This window comes from Scyliorhinus canicula, chromosome 21, assembly GCF_902713615.1.
Source record: "Scyliorhinus canicula chromosome 21, sScyCan1.1, whole genome shotgun sequence".
Taxonomy (NCBI): Eukaryota; Metazoa; Chordata; class Chondrichthyes; order Carcharhiniformes; family Scyliorhinidae; genus Scyliorhinus; species Scyliorhinus canicula.
The window spans coordinates 56,519,840-56,541,052 of NC_052166.1; the positions used below are offsets into that span (position 1 = coordinate 56,519,840).

General features: G+C 44.4%; 1 protein-coding gene across 2 annotated transcripts in view; it reads left to right on the top strand.

Moving 5' to 3' along the window:
* The window catches only part of med27 (mediator complex subunit 27), a 263,109-nt gene that overhangs the window by 220,287 nt on the left and 21,609 nt on the right, over window positions 1-21,213 (top strand). For both annotated transcript variants that reach the window (XM_038781753.1, XM_038781754.1), the window contains one exon: window positions 18,802-18,843. In XM_038781753.1, coding sequence (XP_038637681.1) covers window positions 18,802-18,843 — 42 coding nt within the window. The remainder of the gene's footprint in view (window positions 1-18,801; window positions 18,844-21,213) is intronic.

A 21,213-nucleotide genomic window follows, 5' to 3' on the forward strand; every position in this document is an offset into this window, starting at 1 on the left:
GGAAGCAATTAAAAATAAAATTGCCTTTGATCAACTAACTGTCAGAAACTTATTACCAAGAATCTCCAAACCAAGATACTTAGAAATCCTCACAAGTATAGTTTCCATCTGTGCCTGCCCAAACCCAAAGAATTTGACCGCTGGTTGGCAAGCAATAATATTTGGAGACACAAAGAAATACATAAGTCCGCTGCTGAAGTTTAATTGTCTTAAACCATGCAGGATTATGCTGGAAAGTTTCCTGCTGCTTGTTCAGCTTGGAACACCATACCCCTTAGAACATTTACTCGCTGGATTGTCTGAAACAGCGTAGAGCAGGTTGCTAGTATTTGCAACCATATTTCTGTATAGCTTAAAATCAGCAGGGAAATATTTGCAAGAATTAAAGCAAGGTGATTTGCACCTTACCACATCATGGCCCTCACCCTCCGGCACATGCATCTTGTGAAATAATAGAAGAACCAGCCTTAGCAATTGGTAAAGGAGCAAATTCAGGATATTCCAGTGGAATTATGGGTTTTTCAAACCTTCCCTGTGACCTGCATGTCTGTCAGGAACGAAATGTTGGAAACTACAAATGTATGTTAAACACCTTCAGAATTGAAACGGTCACGTCCATTCTGATACCTGTCCTGCCCTTCTTCCACGCAGCCTCATCGCCACACCATGCCCAAAATGTAGCTATCTATGCTGCAATCATAGAAAAAGAGGGTGATGTCATTTTGATTCAGCTGAGTCTTCTGTTCCTGGTTAGTTTTACCAGCACACTCTGTCTGAATGCAACTTTTTACCAAGTAGACCGAGTGCCAGAGAGTCATGTTTTCTAACAGTTCCACTATTTATAAGAACATAAGAACTAGGAGCAGGAGTAGGCCATCTGGCCCCTCGAGCCTGCTCCGCCATTCAATGGGATCATGGCTGATCGTTTGTGGACTCAGCTCCACTTTCCAGCCCGAACACCATAACCCTTAATCCCTTTATTCTTCAAAAAACTATCTATCTTTATCTTAAAAACATTTAATGAAGGAGCCTCAACTGCTTCACTGGGCAAGGGATTCCATAGATTCACAACCCTTAGGGTGAAGAAGTTCCTCCTAAACTCAGTCCTAAATCTACTTCCCCTTATTTTGAGGCTATACCCCCTAGTTCTGCTTTTACCCGTCAGTGGAAACAACCTGCCCGCATCTATCCTATCTATTCCCTTCATAATTTTATATGTTTCTATAAGATCCCCCCACATTCTTCTAAATTCCAACAAGTATAATCCCAGTCTACTCAACCTCGCCTCGTAATCCAACCCCTTCAGCTCTGGGATTAACCTAGTGAATCTCCTCTGCACACCCTCCAGCGCCAGTATGTCCTGTAAAACAGCAGGTTGGACATAATTTTAATAATTTTGATTATCCCTTACTCACCAAGAGTCTTTCAAGTTACTAGACAAGGTGTCCAGCCTTGTTCAAATCAGAGAGATTAGTCAATGTTCTCACTGCTTATTCCCATCCCATAATGAAAAAGACCGGGGAGGTTGTCAAAGCCCTGATGCTGGTTCTCTAACCCCCCCACCAAATTGATTTGCCTGCCAAAATTCACTTTCTAGCCATGTACAAGATGACCAGCCATTTAGATATGGTGCTGGAAACCTTCTAATGCAGTGCACTTCATTTGTATGGGCGGCACAGTAGCACAGTTGTTGGCACTGTTGTTTTACAGCGCCAGGGACCCGGTTTCGACTCCCGGTTTGGATCACTGTCTGTGCGGAGTCTGCACGTTCTCCCCGTGTCTGCGTGGGTTTCCTCCGGATGCTCTGGTTTCCTCCCACAAGTCCCGAAAGACGTGCTGCTAGGTGAATTGGACATTCTGAATTCTCCATTAGTGTACCCAAACAGGCGCTGGAATATGGCGACTAGGGGATTTTCACAATAACTTCATTGCGGTGTTAATGTAAGCCTACTTGTGACAATACTAAAGATTTATTATTATTATTTATTTTGCTGTTGAACTTTTCTTTTCCATTGCATTCCCATCAGTGATTCCAGGTTCACCAGTGTGCAGGACAAACCTGCCCGTCATCCAGGGAAGGATTGAATTTTCAGTTGAACACCATAAAAAGAAACAAAAGATTCCAAAACTGAAATCCAATTAATTTAAAGTGTGTACAGTATTGTATCAAATATTTACATAACACCTTTAACATAATGAAATATCCCAAGGTACTTCACAGGAGCATTATAAAACAAGGTATGACACTGAGACACACTATGAGATATTGGATCAGATTATGAAAAGCTTAATCAAAGACCTATGTTGGGGAGGAGAGGTAAAGGAAAGGAATTCCAGAGCTTAGGACCGAGACAATTGGAAGCATGGCCACCAATGGTGGAGCGATTGAGTGGGAATGAAAATGAGGCCAGAATTAGAGAAGCATAGATAGTTTGGTGGATTATGGGTTGTTGGAGATTACAAAGATAGGAAGGGGCGAGGCCATGGAAGGATATGAAAGCAACAATGAGAATCTTAAAATCAAGACACGTGGGAGGCAATGCAGGTCAGCAAACACAGCGGAAAGAGATTTGCGAGTTATGGCATGGACAACAGAGCTTTGGATGACGTCCAATTTGGGGAGGGTAGAAAGTGGCAGACCACCAAAGAGTATCATTAAATATCACCTGTATGTTCAATAAATTGTGTGTCCTGGTATATTCACAATGTATGTAGCAGATGCTTAGAGGCGAGTCAACTTGAGAAGCTTTGATTAACGTAATGTGCCTGATGACTGAATATGAAAACATAGATATCTAACAGCATCTGTTTTGTTTTTAGAATATAAATGGTTTATTCTTCAATAACCAGTGGCTCACTTGGATGAGTGAATTGTTCGTGCCCTTGAGTTGTACTTTTCTGTCTGTGAATTTCAGTCCTGCAATGCAAGTGTGAGCTATTGATCAGCTAAGTCTTTGAAAGGTATCCCAGAACTATTTGCTCATTGACATATTAGCTGATTCACTCTGTTTGATGTATTAAATATGACACATTCTATCTCCTTTCATACCAAAGTGCATCTGAATAGTTCAGTGCTTGATTGCAGGTGCCAGGTTGCAAGTTTGAACCTTCACAGAAACACAAGAGCCATTCGACCCCTCAAACATGCTCTGCCATTCCACTAGATAATGGACTAATTGTTTATCTCGATGTCATTTTCCGGTAATATCCCCCATCTTCCTTGATATCTTTAATATCTAGAAATCTATCTATCTCTGCCTTGAACATATTCAATGACTAAGCCTCCACAGCCTTCTGCAATAGAGAATTCCAAAGATTCACCACCCTCTAAGTGAAGAAATTCCTCCCCATCTCAGTCCTAAGTGGACTGTCCCCTGACTTTGGACACCCCAGCCAAGGGAAACAACCCTTCTGTATCTGCCCTGACAAGCCCTGTAAGAATTTTGTATACTTCAATTAGATCAACTCTCATTCTTCTAAACTCTAGAGAATACAGGCCTAGTCTCCTCAATCTCTCCACCACCCAAGGAATTAGTCTGATGAAACTTTGCTGCACTCCCGCTATGGCAAGCATATCCTTCCTTGGGTAAGGAGACCAGAACTGTAGACAATTGCAGCAAGAATTCTTTATTCCTGTACTCAAATCTTCTTGCAACAAAGACTATCATTTGCCTTCATAATTACTTGTTGCACCTGCATGTTAGCTTTCAGTGACCTATGAACAAGGACTCCCAGCTCCCCTTGAATTACATTCCATCTGCCAATGTTTTTGCCCATTCACTTATCCAGTCTAAGCCACTTTGCATCCTCCTCACAGCTTGCATTCCCACCATGTTTTGTGACATCAACAAACTTGGAAATATTACATTTGGCCTCCATATCCAAACATTGATTATAGATTGTGAATAGCTGGTGGCCAAGCGCAGATCCTTGTGGTACCCCAAGGTATACCATATAAGACCCTTTTATTCCTACTCTCTGGTTTCTGCCTGTTAACCGATCCTCAGTTCATGCCAGCATAAAACCCCCAGCTCCTTGCTTATGACCTCTTATGTGGTTCCCTATTGGTCTTCTGAAGATCTACATATACCACATCCACTGATTCTCCCGTACCCATTCTGCTATTTATGTCCTCATAAAGCTTCATCAGGTTTGTCAAACATGATTTTCCATTCAAAATCCATCTTATTGTGCCTAAGCCTCCCATTTTCTTGTTATCGCATCCTTAATAGTAGATTTTAGCTTTTTCCCAAATACTGATGTTAGGCTAAACAGGTCTTGCAGTCCCTTGTTTTTTCTCTCCCTCCCTTTTTAAATATTGGGGTTATATTTGCTACGTTTCCATCTGCAAGAACTGTTCCAGAATCTAAAATTTTGGAAGGTGACCATCAACACATCCACTACCTCTACTGCCACCTCTTTCAACACTCTGGGATGAACACTATCAGGGCCAGGGGGATCCATCAACTTTCAATCCTGTTGATTTCTCCAGTACAACCTTTTTACTATTTCAAATTTCTTTCAGATTCTCAATTTCACTAGGCCATTGATTCTCTAGTAGTGCAGGGAAGTTTTTTAATCTTCCCCTGTGAAGGTGCAACGTATTTGTTTATTTTTTTGCAACATTTCCTTATTCCCTATTATGTTATGTGTTGCACATGAGTATAACTTGCCTGTTAAGTTGTGCTTTCTCTGGGTTGGTTAATAATTTGACCAATTTGTGAATTAAATATCCCCCACCCGCTGCAAGGATTTAAGTATGGTTGAGTGGTATATCCACATCCGAGATACTGGGCGGGATTCTCCGACCCCCCCCCCCCTCCGGCTGGGTCGGAGAATCGCCGGGTGGCGGCGGGAGTCCTGGCCCGCCGATCCAACGCCAGCTGCCAAAAGTTTTCAGGCGGGGGCGGGGATTGCGGCGCACTGGTCGGGGGCCGTTGGTAGCGGCCCCCTCCCGGCAATTCTCCGGGCCCCGATGGGCCGAGCGGCCGGCCGTTTCCGGCCAGTCCCGCCAGCGTGAAATGGACATGGTCCATCCCGGCGGGATCTGGCTTGTTGGCCGTCTAGCGGGGTCCTCGGGCGGGCCAATGCCGTGGGGACACTCTTTCCCTCCGCGCCGACCTCTGTAAGGCTCCTCCATGGCCGGCGCGGAGAGAAAACCCCCTGTACATGTGTTGAAAACATGGTGGCAGTTCTGCGTGTGCACCAGAACACGCTGGTGGTCCTGCGCATTGGCAAACTGGCACATACCGGTGGCGGCACTTTGGCGCCGGTTGGCGCGGCACCAACCCCTCCAGCGCCGGCTTAGCCCCCGGAAGTGGGGAGGATTCCACAACTTCCGGCTGGCCCGACACCGGAATGGTTCGTGCCACACTTGGCGCTGTAAGGGCCGCCCTGCCAATTGCACAAGAATCCTGCCCACTGTTTTTGCAGCCTTAGAAACCAGGCACAGAATAATAACTAGTGGGTGTAAATGATGTGCTGTATGTTTACTGCTTAACTGTGCTTAGATCCCACATAAAAACTCTGCATCACCCTCCTGCTTTGTCACGGCAGTTTCAGATCCAACCAACCAAGTTGCTGATTAGCTGCATGTTTGATTGTTGGACTCAACACCAATGTTAGTTGCAATTATTAAATGTTTTTAAGATAAAGATAGATAGTTTTAAGGGTTATGGTGTTTGGGCCGGAAAGTGGAGCTGAGTCCACAAAAGATCAGCCATGATCTCATTGAATGGCGGAGCAGGCTCGAGGGGCCAGATGGCCTACTCCTGCTCCTAGTTCTTATGTTCTTATCTTGCTTGACTGAGTCTCAACAAACTTTATGTTTAAGCAACAGTTGTATAGCAGAAAGAAACACTATTACCACACTTTTCCTCTGCTTATAGATGTAACCATCACCAGGTCTTTTACCCTTGATGCTCTCTCTACAAGTTGTAATGGAAAGCTCTTGATTGTTATAGAACTCTAGTCTTCATTCATTGTGGTGTGAGCTGTTTTTTGGTTTTCTAACTTATCTGGTGATCAGTGCCTTGCTTGTGAAACGGGCTAATCTCTTATTTGGAAGGCCAGTGACCCCTTAAGAAATTCTTGCAAACTTAAAATCCTTGCTGCCAAAGTCTTTTCTTGCTGAAGGCTACTCTGGGAATGATCAACGTTGAGTATTTTAAGCTACCATACAAAATCTACAAGCTCTTGATAAGACAAAAGAAAATTTATAAACCTTAATCATATGAGATTCAACCAAAACCTTATCCTACTTATGGGATACAGAGGATGCAGAGTCTTACAATGTGTAGTTCTGATGGGCTTTGCTTGTTCAAAGTATCTTCATTGCAGTGCATAGGCAAGATAACTCTCATGCACAAATTGGACAACTCCATAGTACTTAGACTCCATTACTGATAGTTGTCATGGAAATAAATGCAGCCACCTCTCTCTCTCTCTCTCTCTAAAGAGAGGAAGAGGGTAACAGAGTTTGAATTGGGGGCAAGCGAAAATGAGGGTAGAGTACAATTTAACGATGTGACTAAATAGGTCTATATATAGATATTTGTACATTGAAATATACAAGGCAAAATGTAAAAGCATTTTGTCTGCTGAGTAATATGAAAAATAATCCATTTGAATGCAGTAGCAGGCAAACTTTGATTCTGTCAATTAAAAATATTTTCTTTCATTGGGGAAAAGAAAGGATCATGATCTTGGAGTCTTGTCGTGGGTATTTTCTTTCCTGAAGCATTGGTTGATTTCTAATTTAACACTGCTAAAGATGCCTGTGCAGTCCTGCCTGAATTTCAGCCAAATCCACTGGGGTCTTGTTTTTGCCTAGGCATTGTTAATTACTTAGAAAAGGAGCAAACAGGCACCTTTGAGTAAGAGAGGGAGAGGAATTCTATCAAAGCACAGGTTCAAAGATGCTAAAATCTGTCTCCTGGGTCATTCCTGATCCTCGATCCTCCTGGCTTCAAAGTGGGATATCTTTGGAAGGAGGGGGGGCGAATCCTGGTTCTTTAATCAGTACTGACACAAGCCCTGTTTGATATTAGAAGCAGGGAACAGTTTGATTTGTTCTATCCTTTTGAAATCATTCTGATGACCTTCAGAAACCTTCGTTCCTTGACTTGCCAGGAAAAAAAATCTGCAGCGAAAAGCTTAATTTAGTTTAGATGCCATGAGTGCCTGAAAATCTCCTTTCAGCAGTATTTTTTACAAATATAGTCCTTGATTGAAAGTGAATAAATGAGCAATAATGTATAAGTGAAAGTGCATTATTTATTTTGTTGACTTTTTGATCCATTGTTTGAAGGTGTGATCATTTTGCGACACGTTTCCTAGGACACGTGTCCTAGGGGCTGGTTTAGCTCACTGAGCTAAATCGCTGGCTTTTAAAGCAGACCAAGCAGGCCAGCAGCACGGTTCGATTCCCGTACCAGCCTCCCTGGACAGGCGCCGGAATGTGGCGACTAGGGGCCTTTCACCTCATTGAAGCCTACTCGTGACAATAAGCGATTTTCATTTTTCATTTCCTTTTTACATATCCTTAGTTTTGATTAGAACTGAAATCAGTCAAAGGTGTAACTTCCTGTCTGTATATTATGTAGCCACCTGGGGTGGCCACTGCCCAACACAAAATGGAAGATTACAAAGAATGCAGGGAAAATGGACATGCTGCAAAATCAAGCAGCTTGCAAAAGCGCTTGTGTATTCTGACTGCTGCAGAAACCAGACAGCACTGTGAAAAAAACAAGTTAGCATACTAATGAGGTGATACCCGGTGATTCCCAGGTACAATGGAAACAAGTTAACTCAAATCGCTACATTGAATAGAAGGCCAGACTTCTTGGCACCAAGAGAAGTCCAAAACAATAAGCCCCAAGAACCGCCCAGTGATCGAGGGACTGCCCCGTTATTGGGGAAATTCAAATCAATCGATTGGGAAGAGACCCAATCGATTGCGAGTGTATAGAGGGTCCGCCCAGGTGGACGCGAGACCCTGGGTGAGGTATAAGACAGAGACCCCGACCCCAGCTCGCTCTCTTGACCAGCTCCTCTTAGCCAGCGCTCTCCGTGACTACCGTTGCAGCAGAAGACCTTGAGAAGGGGAGGCCTGGTCAGCAGCCGCCATCAAGTAAGTGTCATACAACGCACACTACGAGAGTAGACACTCCTGACCCCTTTAGTCCATACCGACTGGAAGCCTGCGGATCCAGGACAAAGCTAGAGGCCGTTGTTCCCTGATCCGGTAGTTCCCTTATTCCAGATAAGTATTGGCCTGTTAGTGGTAGGATTAGCCTAGTCTTGTAGTTGTATATGCATAATTAGTAGATAACTATTATAATAAACGTGTCTTGTTTGAACTTACTGGTGTATGGAGTTATTAGTCTGAACTTGAACTTGAAACTTGTGGCGGTATCTTAACGATACCTGGCGACTCTAGAGCTAAGGAACAAAACAGAGCCAAATTGAGTGTAAAGCACACTCACCCAGAACGAGCAACAATTATTAGCAGGAAACTGATGAATGCTACAGCATGGAACATTTTACCAAAAATACTCTTTTAAATGTTAATATTGTAAATAATTCTCTATAACCCAGCTGCTCTGAATACAATTTTGACTGATGCCATGATGTACATTATTGGCAGCACTATGGTTATTCTAAATAATCTTGGGTTCAGGAGGGGAAGAATCAGCCTGGCTTTCCTACAGTGTTCAGTCTCCCATTCTGAAACACTTTAATCGCCAGTGTCACAGCCAACAACCTGAGGAATTTCTAGAGAGCAGTGCAGACCTGACAAAGTTCTCTCAGCGCAAGTCATCTTCACCTGCCCCAACGCAGAACACATTTATCTAGTGAATGGCAAACTGGGAAAATCTTGAATTGCATCCTGGTCCATGTTGGGTTTGCCGTTCTTTAACAATAGGAGCGCTACAATTGGTCTCAGCTCACTTCTTTCGGGAGGTGAATCGATCAGGATCCTTGCCACTGATCGCTCTTGAATAACATTGGAAGTGGATGTGAATGAAGATTGGTTCAAGCTCAGAAGTGATACTCACCAAGGTCAAAAAGCTTGTGAAGCCTGTTATCGATGTTCTCGTATGATTAATGGCCAGCTATGTGAAGGGGGCTGGTGTTGGTACTGGTTACTAATCAAACTGTACGTCAGCAAGAAGCAGCCTGAGGAAGAGGAAGAAGGTTTGTTGGTTGATAACCTTCGAAAAGGAAATGAAAAGCAATTTTAACTTCCTCTTGTTTATGTCATCATTGATTCGTCTAGCACAGAAAGAGGTCATTTGGCCGATCATTGTCAGCTCTTAGCCCTCTCAATTAATTGAACTCCGCTGCACTGTCGATGTTTCCATTTCAAGTATATCAAATTCCCTTTTAAAAGGTACTATTTAAGCTGCTTCCACCGTGAAGCTGGCAGAGAATTCCAGATCACAACATCTTGCTGGTTTCTTTTACAACCATCTTTATTCTTTTGCCAATTATTCCAAATTTGTGTTACTGATCCATTAGCCGGTGGAAACAGTTGCTCCTTATTTCCTCTATTAATATCTCTCAATTTTTTTGCGTTTCACTGGGCAATATTATAGTCCAACAATCTTCAGCTGCTTCATGAATGATCTTCTCTGCATTGTAGCACAGTGGTTAGCATTGTTGCTTCACAGCGCCAGGGACCCGGGTTCGATTCCTGGCTTGGGTCACTGTCTTTGCGGAGTCTGCACGTTCTCCCCGTGTCTGCGAGGGTTTCCTCCGGTTTCCCCCCACAAATCCTGAAAGACGTGCTTGTTAGGTGAATTGGACATTCTGAATTCTCTCTCTATGTACCCGAACAGGCACTGGAGTGTGATGACGAGGGGATTTTCACAATAGCTTCATTGCAGTGTTAATGTAAGCCTACCTGTGACACAAATAAAGATTATTATTATGAAGTCAGAAGTGGCACCTTAATCAAGTGGTCCTTTAACATCCTGTACTCAAAATGCCAGCTTCTCTAGTCTCTTAGTCTCTCTGCTGAACTGAAGAAGAAGGAAGGTGATTCCATTTCTTTTCTGTCCCTTTTCTCCTCCAGGTGATGATGCTGCAGAGCATGATTACATTATTACTTTGTCTTCTCGTGTCATATTCAAGTAACTATTTGTCATATGTCAAATGTGTGATGAGCTACCTTCTTGAATCACTCTAGCCCATGTATTGAAGGAACACTCTGACTTATTCCACCATTCAGCGAGATCTGCTACTTCAACTCCTCTTTTCTGTGTGATCCCCATATTCCTCGGTGCCCTTAAGTATCCAGAAATCAACAATCTCAATTATAGTGTATCTTCTGTCTGGGGTAGGGGATTCCAAAGATTCACAACTTGTTGATAAAGAATTTCTTTCCTGTTTCAGCCCTAAATAGTCAGCCCTTTATTCTGAGACTGACCCCATGTTCTAGTCTCACCCAGCCAGAGGGAAGACTGACCCCATGTTCTAGTCTCACCCAGCGAGAGGGAAGAATGACCCCATGTTCTAGTCTCACCCAGCGAGAGGGAAGACTGACCCCATGTTCTAGTCTCACCCAGCCAGAGGGAAGACTGACCCCATGTTCTAGTCTCACCCAGCCAGAGGAAAGACTGACCCCATGTTCTAGACTCACCCAGCCAGAGGGAAGACTGACCCCATGTTCTAGTCTCACCCAGCGAGAGGGAAGACTGACCCCATGTTCTAGACTCACCCAGCCAGAGGGAAGACTGACCCCATGTTCTAGACTCAACCAGCCAGAGGGAAACATCACCTGCCCTGCCTTGCATGTTTGCAGTAATTAATTAATCATGGTTACTGAATAAATTTTAGTTTGCTGAAAAGTAAAATATGATATCAATCACTGCAGAAATCCCAGCCTCTAACCTACTGTAACAGTGATAGCATCTGTGTTTAGCCAGTTGATTTTCTGGTCAATGGCAGCCACCAGGATATCAATGGAGGATAATTTGGTGATAGTAATTCCATTAAATGTTATGTGGAAGATGTTGGACATACCCCTGGAGAGGTGGTTATCGCCTGGCCACTTGTCAGCTTAGTGTTGGATATTGTCCAGGTCTTGCTGAATGTAGGCACAGATGTTAGGCATGGATGTTTCATTATCTTCAGTTAAAAATGGAGCTGAGCAGTACTATCACCAGTACTGACCTAATGATACAGAGAGGGTGATTGAGGAAGCAGCTGAAGATGGCTGGACTATAATGCTGCCCTGTGGAACTCCTGCAGCAACATCCTCTGCCACGAAGGGGGGGGTACTTTCATCCTATCAGTTTGATCACCAACACCGTGCCCAATATAGCATCACCGGTGAAAGAAAACGGGGCCTCACGGTAGCATGGTGGTTAGCATCAATGCTTCACAGCTCCAGGGTCCCAGGTTCGATTCCCGGCTGGGTCACTGTCTGTGTGGAGTCTGCACGTCCTCCCCGTGTGTGTGTGGGTTTCCTCCGGGTGCTCCGGTTTCCTCCCACAGTCCAAAGATGTGCGGGTTAGGTGGATTGGCCATGCTAAATTGGCCGTAGTGTAAGGTTAATGGGGGGATTGTTGGGTTACGGGTATACGGGTTACGTGGGTTTAAGTAGGGTGATCATTGCTCGGCACAACATCGAGGGCCGAAGGGCCTGTTCTGTGCTGTACTGTTCTATAAAACAATTCTGGCCATGGATCTGATGGCTGGCTGCTGTTAGCTGCCCCTCAAAAAGCAGGACCTTGAGACTCCAGCTGTGTGCTGTGATATACAAGGGCATCAGAATGCCAGCTAATTCTCAGCATTAGTGCATTCGATCCCTGTAAATGTATTATAAATCACAGACACATTATAGACAACCTGCTTGTATTGTGAAAATGAAACATTTTTTTAAACATTGCAAATCAATTTCAAAGAGCAAGTGCTTTCTACATTAGAATAGTCGTTGTTTAACTACTCTCTTAAATGAGATTGCTTGCATCGGGAAACTGACCAACTAAATGGCTGATTGCTGCAGTGTTATTTATAGTGAGACGCATTCTGATCAAAAATCAAATTGAGGAAAAGCAGAACTGGTTGTTGGAAGAAGGGAAAGTGCTGTGTGAGGAAAAAGGAAGCTGTAGTAGGAGGAAGTCCAGAGCTGCTGCGAGTAGTGATTAGCTATTTTCAATGCAGTGGTAAAGTTGTAGCGCGATCATTTAGAGATTTAAGTTATAGTATTACGAACAAAGAACAATGAAAAGTACAGCACAGGAACAGGCCCTTCAGCCCTCCAAGCCTGTGCCGACCATGCTGCCCGTCTAATCTAAAATCTTCTACGCTTCCGGGTTCCGTATCTCTCTAAAGAACAAGGAGAGAGGGCAGGTGTTGCCCAGTACAGGCAGTGATAGGACACATGGAAAGATGGAGCAATCTGAAATGCACAATTGACACACAAACAGATTGACTGGAAATTAAAAGGGGGTGACTGTAATGCTGCTCAGTCTTGAGCAGCAGAGTGTCTACGAAAAGAGCTACAAGACTAATGAAATAAGAATATTGATTAAACATATCAATGTTAGAAGTGCAAAAAAAAACCCCAGAAATGTTTTGTATAATTTTTTTAACAATTTTTCCAAATCATAACCAAAATATGAAATTAAACTTCTATTTATAAGTTACACATAAGTTATTTGTTATGCCTTTAATGTAATGAAATGTCTGAAGGTGCTTCATGGGAGCATTACAAAAGGAAATATGACACCAAACCACATAAGGAAATATTAGGTCAGTTGACCGAAAGCTTGGAAAAAGAGGAAGCTTTTAAGAAGTGTCTTAAAGGAAGCAAGTGAGGAAGTGAGGGGGGGGGGGGGGGGGGGGGGGGGAGAGGTGAGGAAGCGAGGGGGGGAGAGGTGAGGAAGCGGAGTGGGGAGAGGTGAGGAAGCGAGGGGGGGAGAGGTGAGGAAGCGAGGGGGGAGAGGTGAGGAAGCGGAGTGGGGAGAGGTGAGGAAGCGAGGGGGGAGAGGTGAGGAAGCGAGGGGGGAAGAGGAAGCGAGGGGGGAAGAGGAAGCGAGGGGGGAAGAGGAAGCGAGGGGGGAAGAGGAAGCGAGGGGGGGAGAGGTGAGGAAGCGAGGGGGGAGAGGTGAGGAAGTGGAGTGGGGAGAGGTGAGGAAGCGAGGGGGGAGAGGTGAGGAAGCGAGGGGGGAGAGGTGAGGAAGCGAGGGGGGAGAGGTGAGGAAGCGAGGGGGAGAGGTTAGGAAGCGAGGGGGGAGAGGTGAGGAAGCGAGGGGGGAGAGGTGAGGAAGCGAGGGGGGAGAGGTGAGGAAGCGAGGGGGGGAGAGGTGAGGAAGCGAGGGGGGGAGAGGTGAGGAAGCGAGGGGGAGAGGTGAGGAAGCGAGGGGGGGAGAGGTGAGGAAGCGAGGGGGGGAGAGGTGAGGAAGCGAGGGGGGGGGGGGGGGAGAGAGGTGTAACAAGAGAATTTGAAAGTTTGAGACCTGGGCAACTGAAGGCACAGTCACCATAGAATGAGCAGTTATGATCAAGAACTCACGTGAGACCAAAACTGGAGGAACGCAGCTATCTTAGAGGGCTCGAGGGCGATTACAGAGATGGGGAGGGACAAGGCCATAGAGGAATTTGAAACCAAGTGAGAATTTGAAAATCCAGATTGTGAGCCAGTAAAGGTTAGTGATTAACGGGGTGATTGGGAAACTCACCTTGATGCAAGTTTAAGACATGGGCATCCGAGGTTTTGTTGACCTCAAATTTTGGAGAGTGGAGTTGGAGAGAGCAGCTCCGATACATTGGTAGATGCAGGTCCAGCATTAACAAAGGTACGGATGAGGGTTGCAGCAGCCAGATGAGCTGAGATAGGGCAAAGTCGAGAGGTGTTACGGTGCTGGAAGTAAGTGGTCTCAGAGATGTTCATGGTACCTTTGTGGCAAATACATTGCCAATAACCAAGATGTGCAGAAGTGGACCTCCAAGTATAATTTTTAAATGGCATCAGTACAAATGTCATATCGCCTTCCAGTGATCAGGAGTTTCCCATCAGGGCTTCGTTCATTGCCTGTTTCTATACTTCAACTTTAGCATTTACTTTTTAAACATAGTGGAATAGCAGGGTGATAAATTATCTTTTGTAAACTAATGTTTTCCAATTCTAATACTTTTCAGAGCAGGTTTTGCAGTTTGGAAATTAGTAGAACTGCTACTGAATAGTTAGCTTTCAACAAAAAAAAACAATGGTTTGATACGACAGTGAGGGAATTCCTGATTTAACCTGAACAATTTATGACATCTTACTGTCCAAAAGTCTTACTGCGCACCAATAATAATAATAATCTTTATTATTGTCACAAGTAGGCTTACACTAACACTGGTGTATTATTGTGAAAAGCCCCTAGTCACCATACTCCGGCGCCTGTTTGGGTACACTGAGGGAGAATTCAGAATGTTCAATTCACCTAACAAACACGTCTTTCGGGACTTGTGGGAGGAAACCGGAGCTCCCGGAGGAAACCCACGCAAATACGGGGAGAGTGTGCAGACTCCGCACAGACAGTGACCCAAGCCGGGAATCGAATCTGGCACCCTGGCGCTGTGAAGCAACAGTGCTAACCACTGTGCTACCGTGCCTCCCATAAATTAGAGCAGCTAAAGTTGCCAGAAAATATAGAACGGTGTTAATTTCTCTTTCTGCAAGATGTGTTCAAATCAAGGATTCAAAACCAAATGACTGAGCCTTGGAATAAATAAAACTTAACAATCTGGATGAAGTCTGTTCCATAGTTCAGCCCTCTTTGCTCCAACACTGAGTGTTTTTCTACTTATCAAGAGATGGCTAGGAGATGAATAAAAACTGTGCCTGGAAATGTAGGACAAGATCAATGGACTCACAGTAGTCAGGTATACTGAAGCAAATTTTGGTTCACGTACAGGAGCTGTCACAGCTAGGAAAAGTATTTTGCTGCGCAAGTACTCATGAAGTAGAGTTTTAGCATGGCAATTATACCTCCAAACTAGGTATCTTTCTTGAAAGGAAGTGGTTTCTTGATTTAAATTTTCTTCCCAAGTTTCTCTGCCAATTACTAGCCCCTTTAATAGTTTTATGAATGTATTGGCTTTTCTCTGTGGTTTGGGTCCACAAATACTTGGCATGACTTATAAAATGTACAATCATCAAAATTAATTCATAATTTCTCCAGACTTTCATTCCCAAGAGAGAAGAGTTGGCATTTTCTATCAGCAAAGCTAGAAAGGGGAATGAATTTGTATGTGATTACTAGGAGTGCATTTGAAATTTCCAGTGTTTGAAATAGTTAATAATAAACAGATAGATGGCCAATTGAAACAAATGGCTAATCTTGTGTCTATCATTGTGTCTACGACATGGGGAATACAAAAATAGAGACAATTCAAAAAGGCACTAACCCTTTGAAAGCCAATCAGAGAAAATTAAACGGGCACTTGACCCAGGTTTTTCCAATGTTTGGGGGCATAGATGTAAATTAGCTTTCTGGCTTCAAATGTGATTAGAAATGGATGACACTGTTATAAAACAGTGACATAACAAACATATTTTTCTTACAGAATAGTAGTGGATATGTACAACAGGGTCCCAGTAAAAGCACCTCTAGCCAAAACAATATAACTGCAACAGAAAAACTGGAAATGTGTGTGGTTGGCAAGAGTTGGGGCTATAGGAATAGATACAGACCAAGGGGGTTAAACACTTGCTGAGTCAAACACAATGCAGTTGTTCTTATGGATATAGGAATGGAAGGGGTGAGCTGTTGGATAACAGGGGGCTATGATTGAATAAGGGAAATTCACAGTAACTTCATTGCAGTGTTAATGTAAGCCTCCTTGTGACAATAATGATTTATTTATCTATGTGTTTATTTATTCAAATGTAACTACAGGTGAATATTGTTGAGTTTCACTCAATTAATTTTGGGGATTGGATGGTAACTACCCCCCAAAAAAGTAGAGTCTATATGTGCAAATTTTGGGTGTCTGAACTAATCTTGCCAGATTCCAACAGTGAGTGATTCTCCTATTTGTCCCATTCCAAGTAATTTAATTGGATCCATGCAAATAAACATTGTTATGAATAGAAGGGTTCTCAAGGTGGTTATGTTTAAATTATCTCTTTTAATTCAAAGGAACACAGTAAGAAGTCTTAGAACACCAGGTTAAAGTCCAACAGGTTTGTTTTTAAAGTAAGATAGAGTGGAAAGGGGTCAGTGTGAAGTTGTATTCTACTTTGCCTATCCACAGCCCAGACAGAGTGGAAAGGGGTCAGTGTGAAGTTGTATTCTACTTTGCCTGTCCACAGCCCAGACAGAGTGGAAAGGGGTCAGTGTGAAGTTGTATTCTACTTTGCCTATCCACAGCCCAGACAGAGTGGAAAGGGGTCAGTGTGAAGTTGTATTCTACTTTGCCCATCCACAGCCCAGACAGAGTGGAAAGGGGTCAGTGTGAAGTTGTATTCTACGTTGCCCATCCACAGACCAGATGATGGTTACTAGGGGCAGGAGACCTAGATTAAGACTTACTGAACACACCTGCCATATTTCACACCTAAGCATAGAGAGAAGCCTTGCCTTGCGTAGACTTGCAGACTCCCAGGTGGGCTGATTTTAAAAAGCCCTGGACCCAGAGGGACTGTGTCAGGAACCACAGTTGTTGGGGTCTACAGGGATAAAGGGCTGTTTGCTCTGTTAGCAACCAGACAGAATGCTGGGGAAGCTTGTCTGCTGGTCGAAGAAGAGAAGCCAGCAGCAAATTCACACTGGAATATTTGCTCTCGGGAGGCCAGGAGAAGAAATCACTAGACTGGGCCTAACTATTGAAAGTCAGTTCGGGAATTCTCCGAGGACTGGGGGAGAGGGCCTCCGGTCATGGATGTTGCCACTTGATGAAATGGATGTTGGACGCTCAGAATGACCTTCGACAGTTTCCTGAAAAGACGGCAATTCTGTGGAGAGTGTGTGTGTGTGTATAGTCATTAATAAGAATTATTCTTTTCCTAGTTTAGAATATTAGTGTCCTACAGCTAATGTTTGGTCGATGTAGATTTTAGTTTGTTATCGTAGAACCTTAAAACTTGAAATCTTGTTTCCGTTAAGTTGGTCACTGGGAATTTGAATATCTTTTTTAAAAGTTATCAGACTCCACAAGAAACTGTTACAATTTATATCAACATATTTGTAAGGCACTTTATCCAGGGAATACTCGATCAGGTCCATTATTGGAAGGGAGGAAAGTTTATTTTCTTATGTTAATAAGTAATCAAGTTCTATGGTGGATAAAAAACATCTTCCAAAGTAGTTAGTGTACTTGTTGAAACACATGGCTCACATGCACACCTAAGGTAAATTTGATATTGCCAAGAAGACTGGTTTTTAAAATAAATCTTTCTGGCATAAATTCAGTCACACAGAACAGCTTGTTTATTGAGTAAGCAACTTTCACTGAATATATTTCCCACATTAGCTAGCGGTTGTCAGGATAAGTAAACTGCTCATTTGAAATCTTGCTTTAATATGTTACGCTCCTGTTGAAAATTGATCCGAATATTTCAGTGATGAGGTAAGCATCGCTTGCAAGATTTGTTTGAGTGAACTTGATTACTCATCATTAGTAAGCTAGAGACACTTTAAATGCAATCGATGCAACGTTTATGCTCATTGTCTTTTTTTTTAAGTTAATTAGCATGTATTTTTTAAAATAAATTTAGGGTACCCAATTATTTTTTTACAATTAAGGGGCAATTTAGCATGGCCAATCCACCTAACCTGCACATCTTTGGGTTGTGGGGGTGAAACTCACGCAAACAAGGGGAGAATGTGCAAACTCTACGTGGACAGTGACCCAGGGCCGGGATTCGAATCCGGGTCCTCAGCGCCGTAGGCAGCAGTGCTAAACACTGTGCCACGTGCCGCCCAGTTAATTAGCATGTATAAGGACTGATCTGGGTGATCAGTTATTTTTCTTGGAGTGGGGGACCAGGTGGTGTAGTTTATTAGACTCTGTTCTTTCACCTCTGCTTCTGGATTCAAAATTAGCCCACACCAGTGGGAAGTCTGTGCTCTGTCTGCTGGTGGTCAGGGTCCTACACAAAATGAGATTAAGTTTCTCAATCCCATGCCTAATGGGCACTGTCCTACAATCCAAAGTATCCCTACTTTGTTACCTATCAATACTAAGTTGGAAAACTTTACCCAAGATATTATTTAACTTTATTTTGCGGCAAAATAAAATGATTTAAGAATGGAGCTTTGGCTCATTTGTTGCATATTTGACAGCATGCAGTATTCCCAGTTTGCATCCAACACCAATATAAACAGTTATGTTGTGTTGTGTCCTTCAATCAAAGGTACGCTTGCTATCTCACCAATGTTCCATTTTGCATATGTACACTACTCCGCCTTCTCTGAGTGAAATAGTTTTAATTTGAAGCTGTTGGTGCGGGGCGTTCTGTTCCATTGGACATTATGTTGGACTTTACTGGTCTACTTTCACATAAATCAGAGCAACTGAGTCAGATATTTCCATCAGTTTGGGGCTGGATTAGAATCCATATTCTAGTGCTAAATGGGTCGATATTTGGTCTGCTGTCTCTTCCCTTTTTTTTGTTCTTTTGTAACCAAAACTACTGCCCAGTTAGTTTTCAACAACTGCTTTTCCAATTACCACATTACATTTTCTTCCATGCGCAATTAAACTGGCAAGCATTCTGAAATTCTCGTGGGTATGGCATGCCACTATTTTACAATGAGATCTTTATGAATGGATCTAATTTTGTCTTTTATTTCACAGCTGGACATTTGGTCTAAGTCCAATTACCAAGTCTTTCAGAAGGTGAGTGTCTTTCTATCATTATTTATCTGATTTTATGTAAGTTTGATAGATCGCTGGAAAGTGCGTGGAGTAACAAACGGTATGTGGCAGGAGCCAGCTTTTACCACGAGAGGCCATAAATTGACAGTGTCCAACTTTACAAATATATGAACAAGGAAGAGGAGCCCCTTTTCAGGAGCCCCCATTCAGCCCCTCGAGCCTGCTCCGTCATTTAAGAAGATCATGGCCAATATAATGGTAACTTTTCCCAATACACATGATTGCCAGTCTCCGGCACATAGTACTGCTGGGAGGCATTGCCATTGAATAGGATTGAAGCAGAGTCAACTGTCCATTCTTTTTGGCTGCCTTTCAGCCACTGGTTCCTCTGACTGGCCCCACATGTGTTGTGATAAACAAAGCAGCAGTAGTGTTGTTGCGTTCATCTGCTTTCGTGGAGTAGCTGTGGAGTAGCCTGTTAGCATTCCTGGAGCCTGACAGCAGCCTTGAAGGAGCAAGTAAAGCAAGTCGGATTGCCCATCCCTAGTTGTCCTTCAGAACCATTGCAGTTCATGTGGTGTAAATACACCCAGAATGCTGGTAGGAAGGGTTTTTCCCCATTTTGACCCAGCGACAGTGAAGGAACGGTGATATATTTCCCCTTCGGGTGTTGAGTGACGTGGAGGGAACCTCCAGGTGGTGGGGTTCCCAGTATCTGCTACTCTTGTCCTTCTAGATGGTAGTTAGAACAGTACAGCACAGAACAGGCCCTTCGGCCCTCGATGTTGTGCCGAGCAATGATCACCCTACTCAAATCCACGTATCCACCCTATACCCGTAACCCAACAACCCCCCCCCTTACCTACGGGCAATTTAGCATGGCCAATCCACCTAACCCCGCACATCTTTGGACTGTGGGAGGAAACCGGAGCACCCGGAGGAAACCCACGCACACACGGGGAGGACGTGCAGACTCCGCACAGACAGTGACCCAGCCGGGAATCGAACCTGGGACCCTGGAGCTGTGAAGCATTTATGCTAACCACCATGCTACCGTGCTGCCCCTTTGTTGTGGGTTTGGAGGATGCTGTCTAAGAAACCTTGATGAGTTACTGCGGTGCATCTTGAAGATGGTACTCACGGCTGCCACTATTCATCGCTGATGGAGGGATTGAAAGTTTGTGGAAGGGGGAGCAATTAAGTGGGCTGCTTTGTCCTGAATGGTATTGAGCTTCTGGAGTGTTGTTGGAGCTGCAGTCACCCAGGCAAGTGGCGAGTATTCCATCACACTCCTAACTTTGTGCCTTGGAGATGGTGGACAGGCTTTGGGAGTCAGAAAGTGAGTTACTTGCCATAGGATTCCGAGCCTTTAGCCTGTCCTGCTGGTCTCGGTATTAATATGGCTAGTCCAGCTCAGTTTCTGATCAATGGTATGCCCGAGGATGTTGATTGTGGGATATTCAGCGAGCCTGCGTCCTCAGCACAAAACAAGCAGTTTCTTATGAAGGGTTAAATGCAGAAGCGGATTTTAAGTGAAACACTCAGCACAGCGGCACGGGGCCCCAGCCAATGGTTGCTGGGAAAGGGAGAGGGGACCCCATACAGAGAAGTGACTGTTGTGGTGGGAACATCTTGGAGCCACCAATCGGAGCTTTTGTAGCTCAAAATTTGCCGATGGGCTCAATAATGAGCCTATAAGCAGGCAATACAGAACATCGGGCAACTGATTGGTGGGCGTTTGCCAGATGTTGAGAGGTGATGGAGACTTGGAGCAGTTGAGACATGGATCTCCTGAACTGGTGTGAAGTTTCTGAACTTGCACTTAGTAAAGGAGCAAAGCAGCCAAGTTTCTGCCATTTGATCTGGGGGGCAGCGGAGGCAAAAGTGAGGACGCCGGCCTAACGAGAGTCTGCGAAGCCTTCAGCGAGGCGAGTAGGAGGCACTGACAACGGCCCTCGATGGGAGCAGTGGGACAACTCTTGACCCTCAGGCCAGGGCTGAGGAGCGCAGGTGGCAACAAGCCAAAAAGTATAGAGGCCACCTGGCCAGATAGCCAGCCAGGAACACACGTGGTCACCGAGGCTCAAGGCCCGGCCACCCAAGCGAGAACCGAGAGGTGAGCAGAGCAGTAGTTGGGAGGTGCAAAGAAGGCCAGGGAATCAAGGAACAGCGGTCAGTGGAAGCAGGACGGATGGACCAGGGCCAGAGGCCAGCCAGGCAGCAGGGCTGGGGGTGAGAGGGCTGGGCTGGGCAGCAACCGGCCTGGGCAGTGAAGGTGCGAGAGAGCAGAGGCGGGCAAGATGGCCAGCTGCAGCAGCCAGGCACAGACACTGTCACTGTGGCTCGAGGTCGGAATGAGAGGTGAGCACAGCAGCAGTCTGGAGGTGCGAC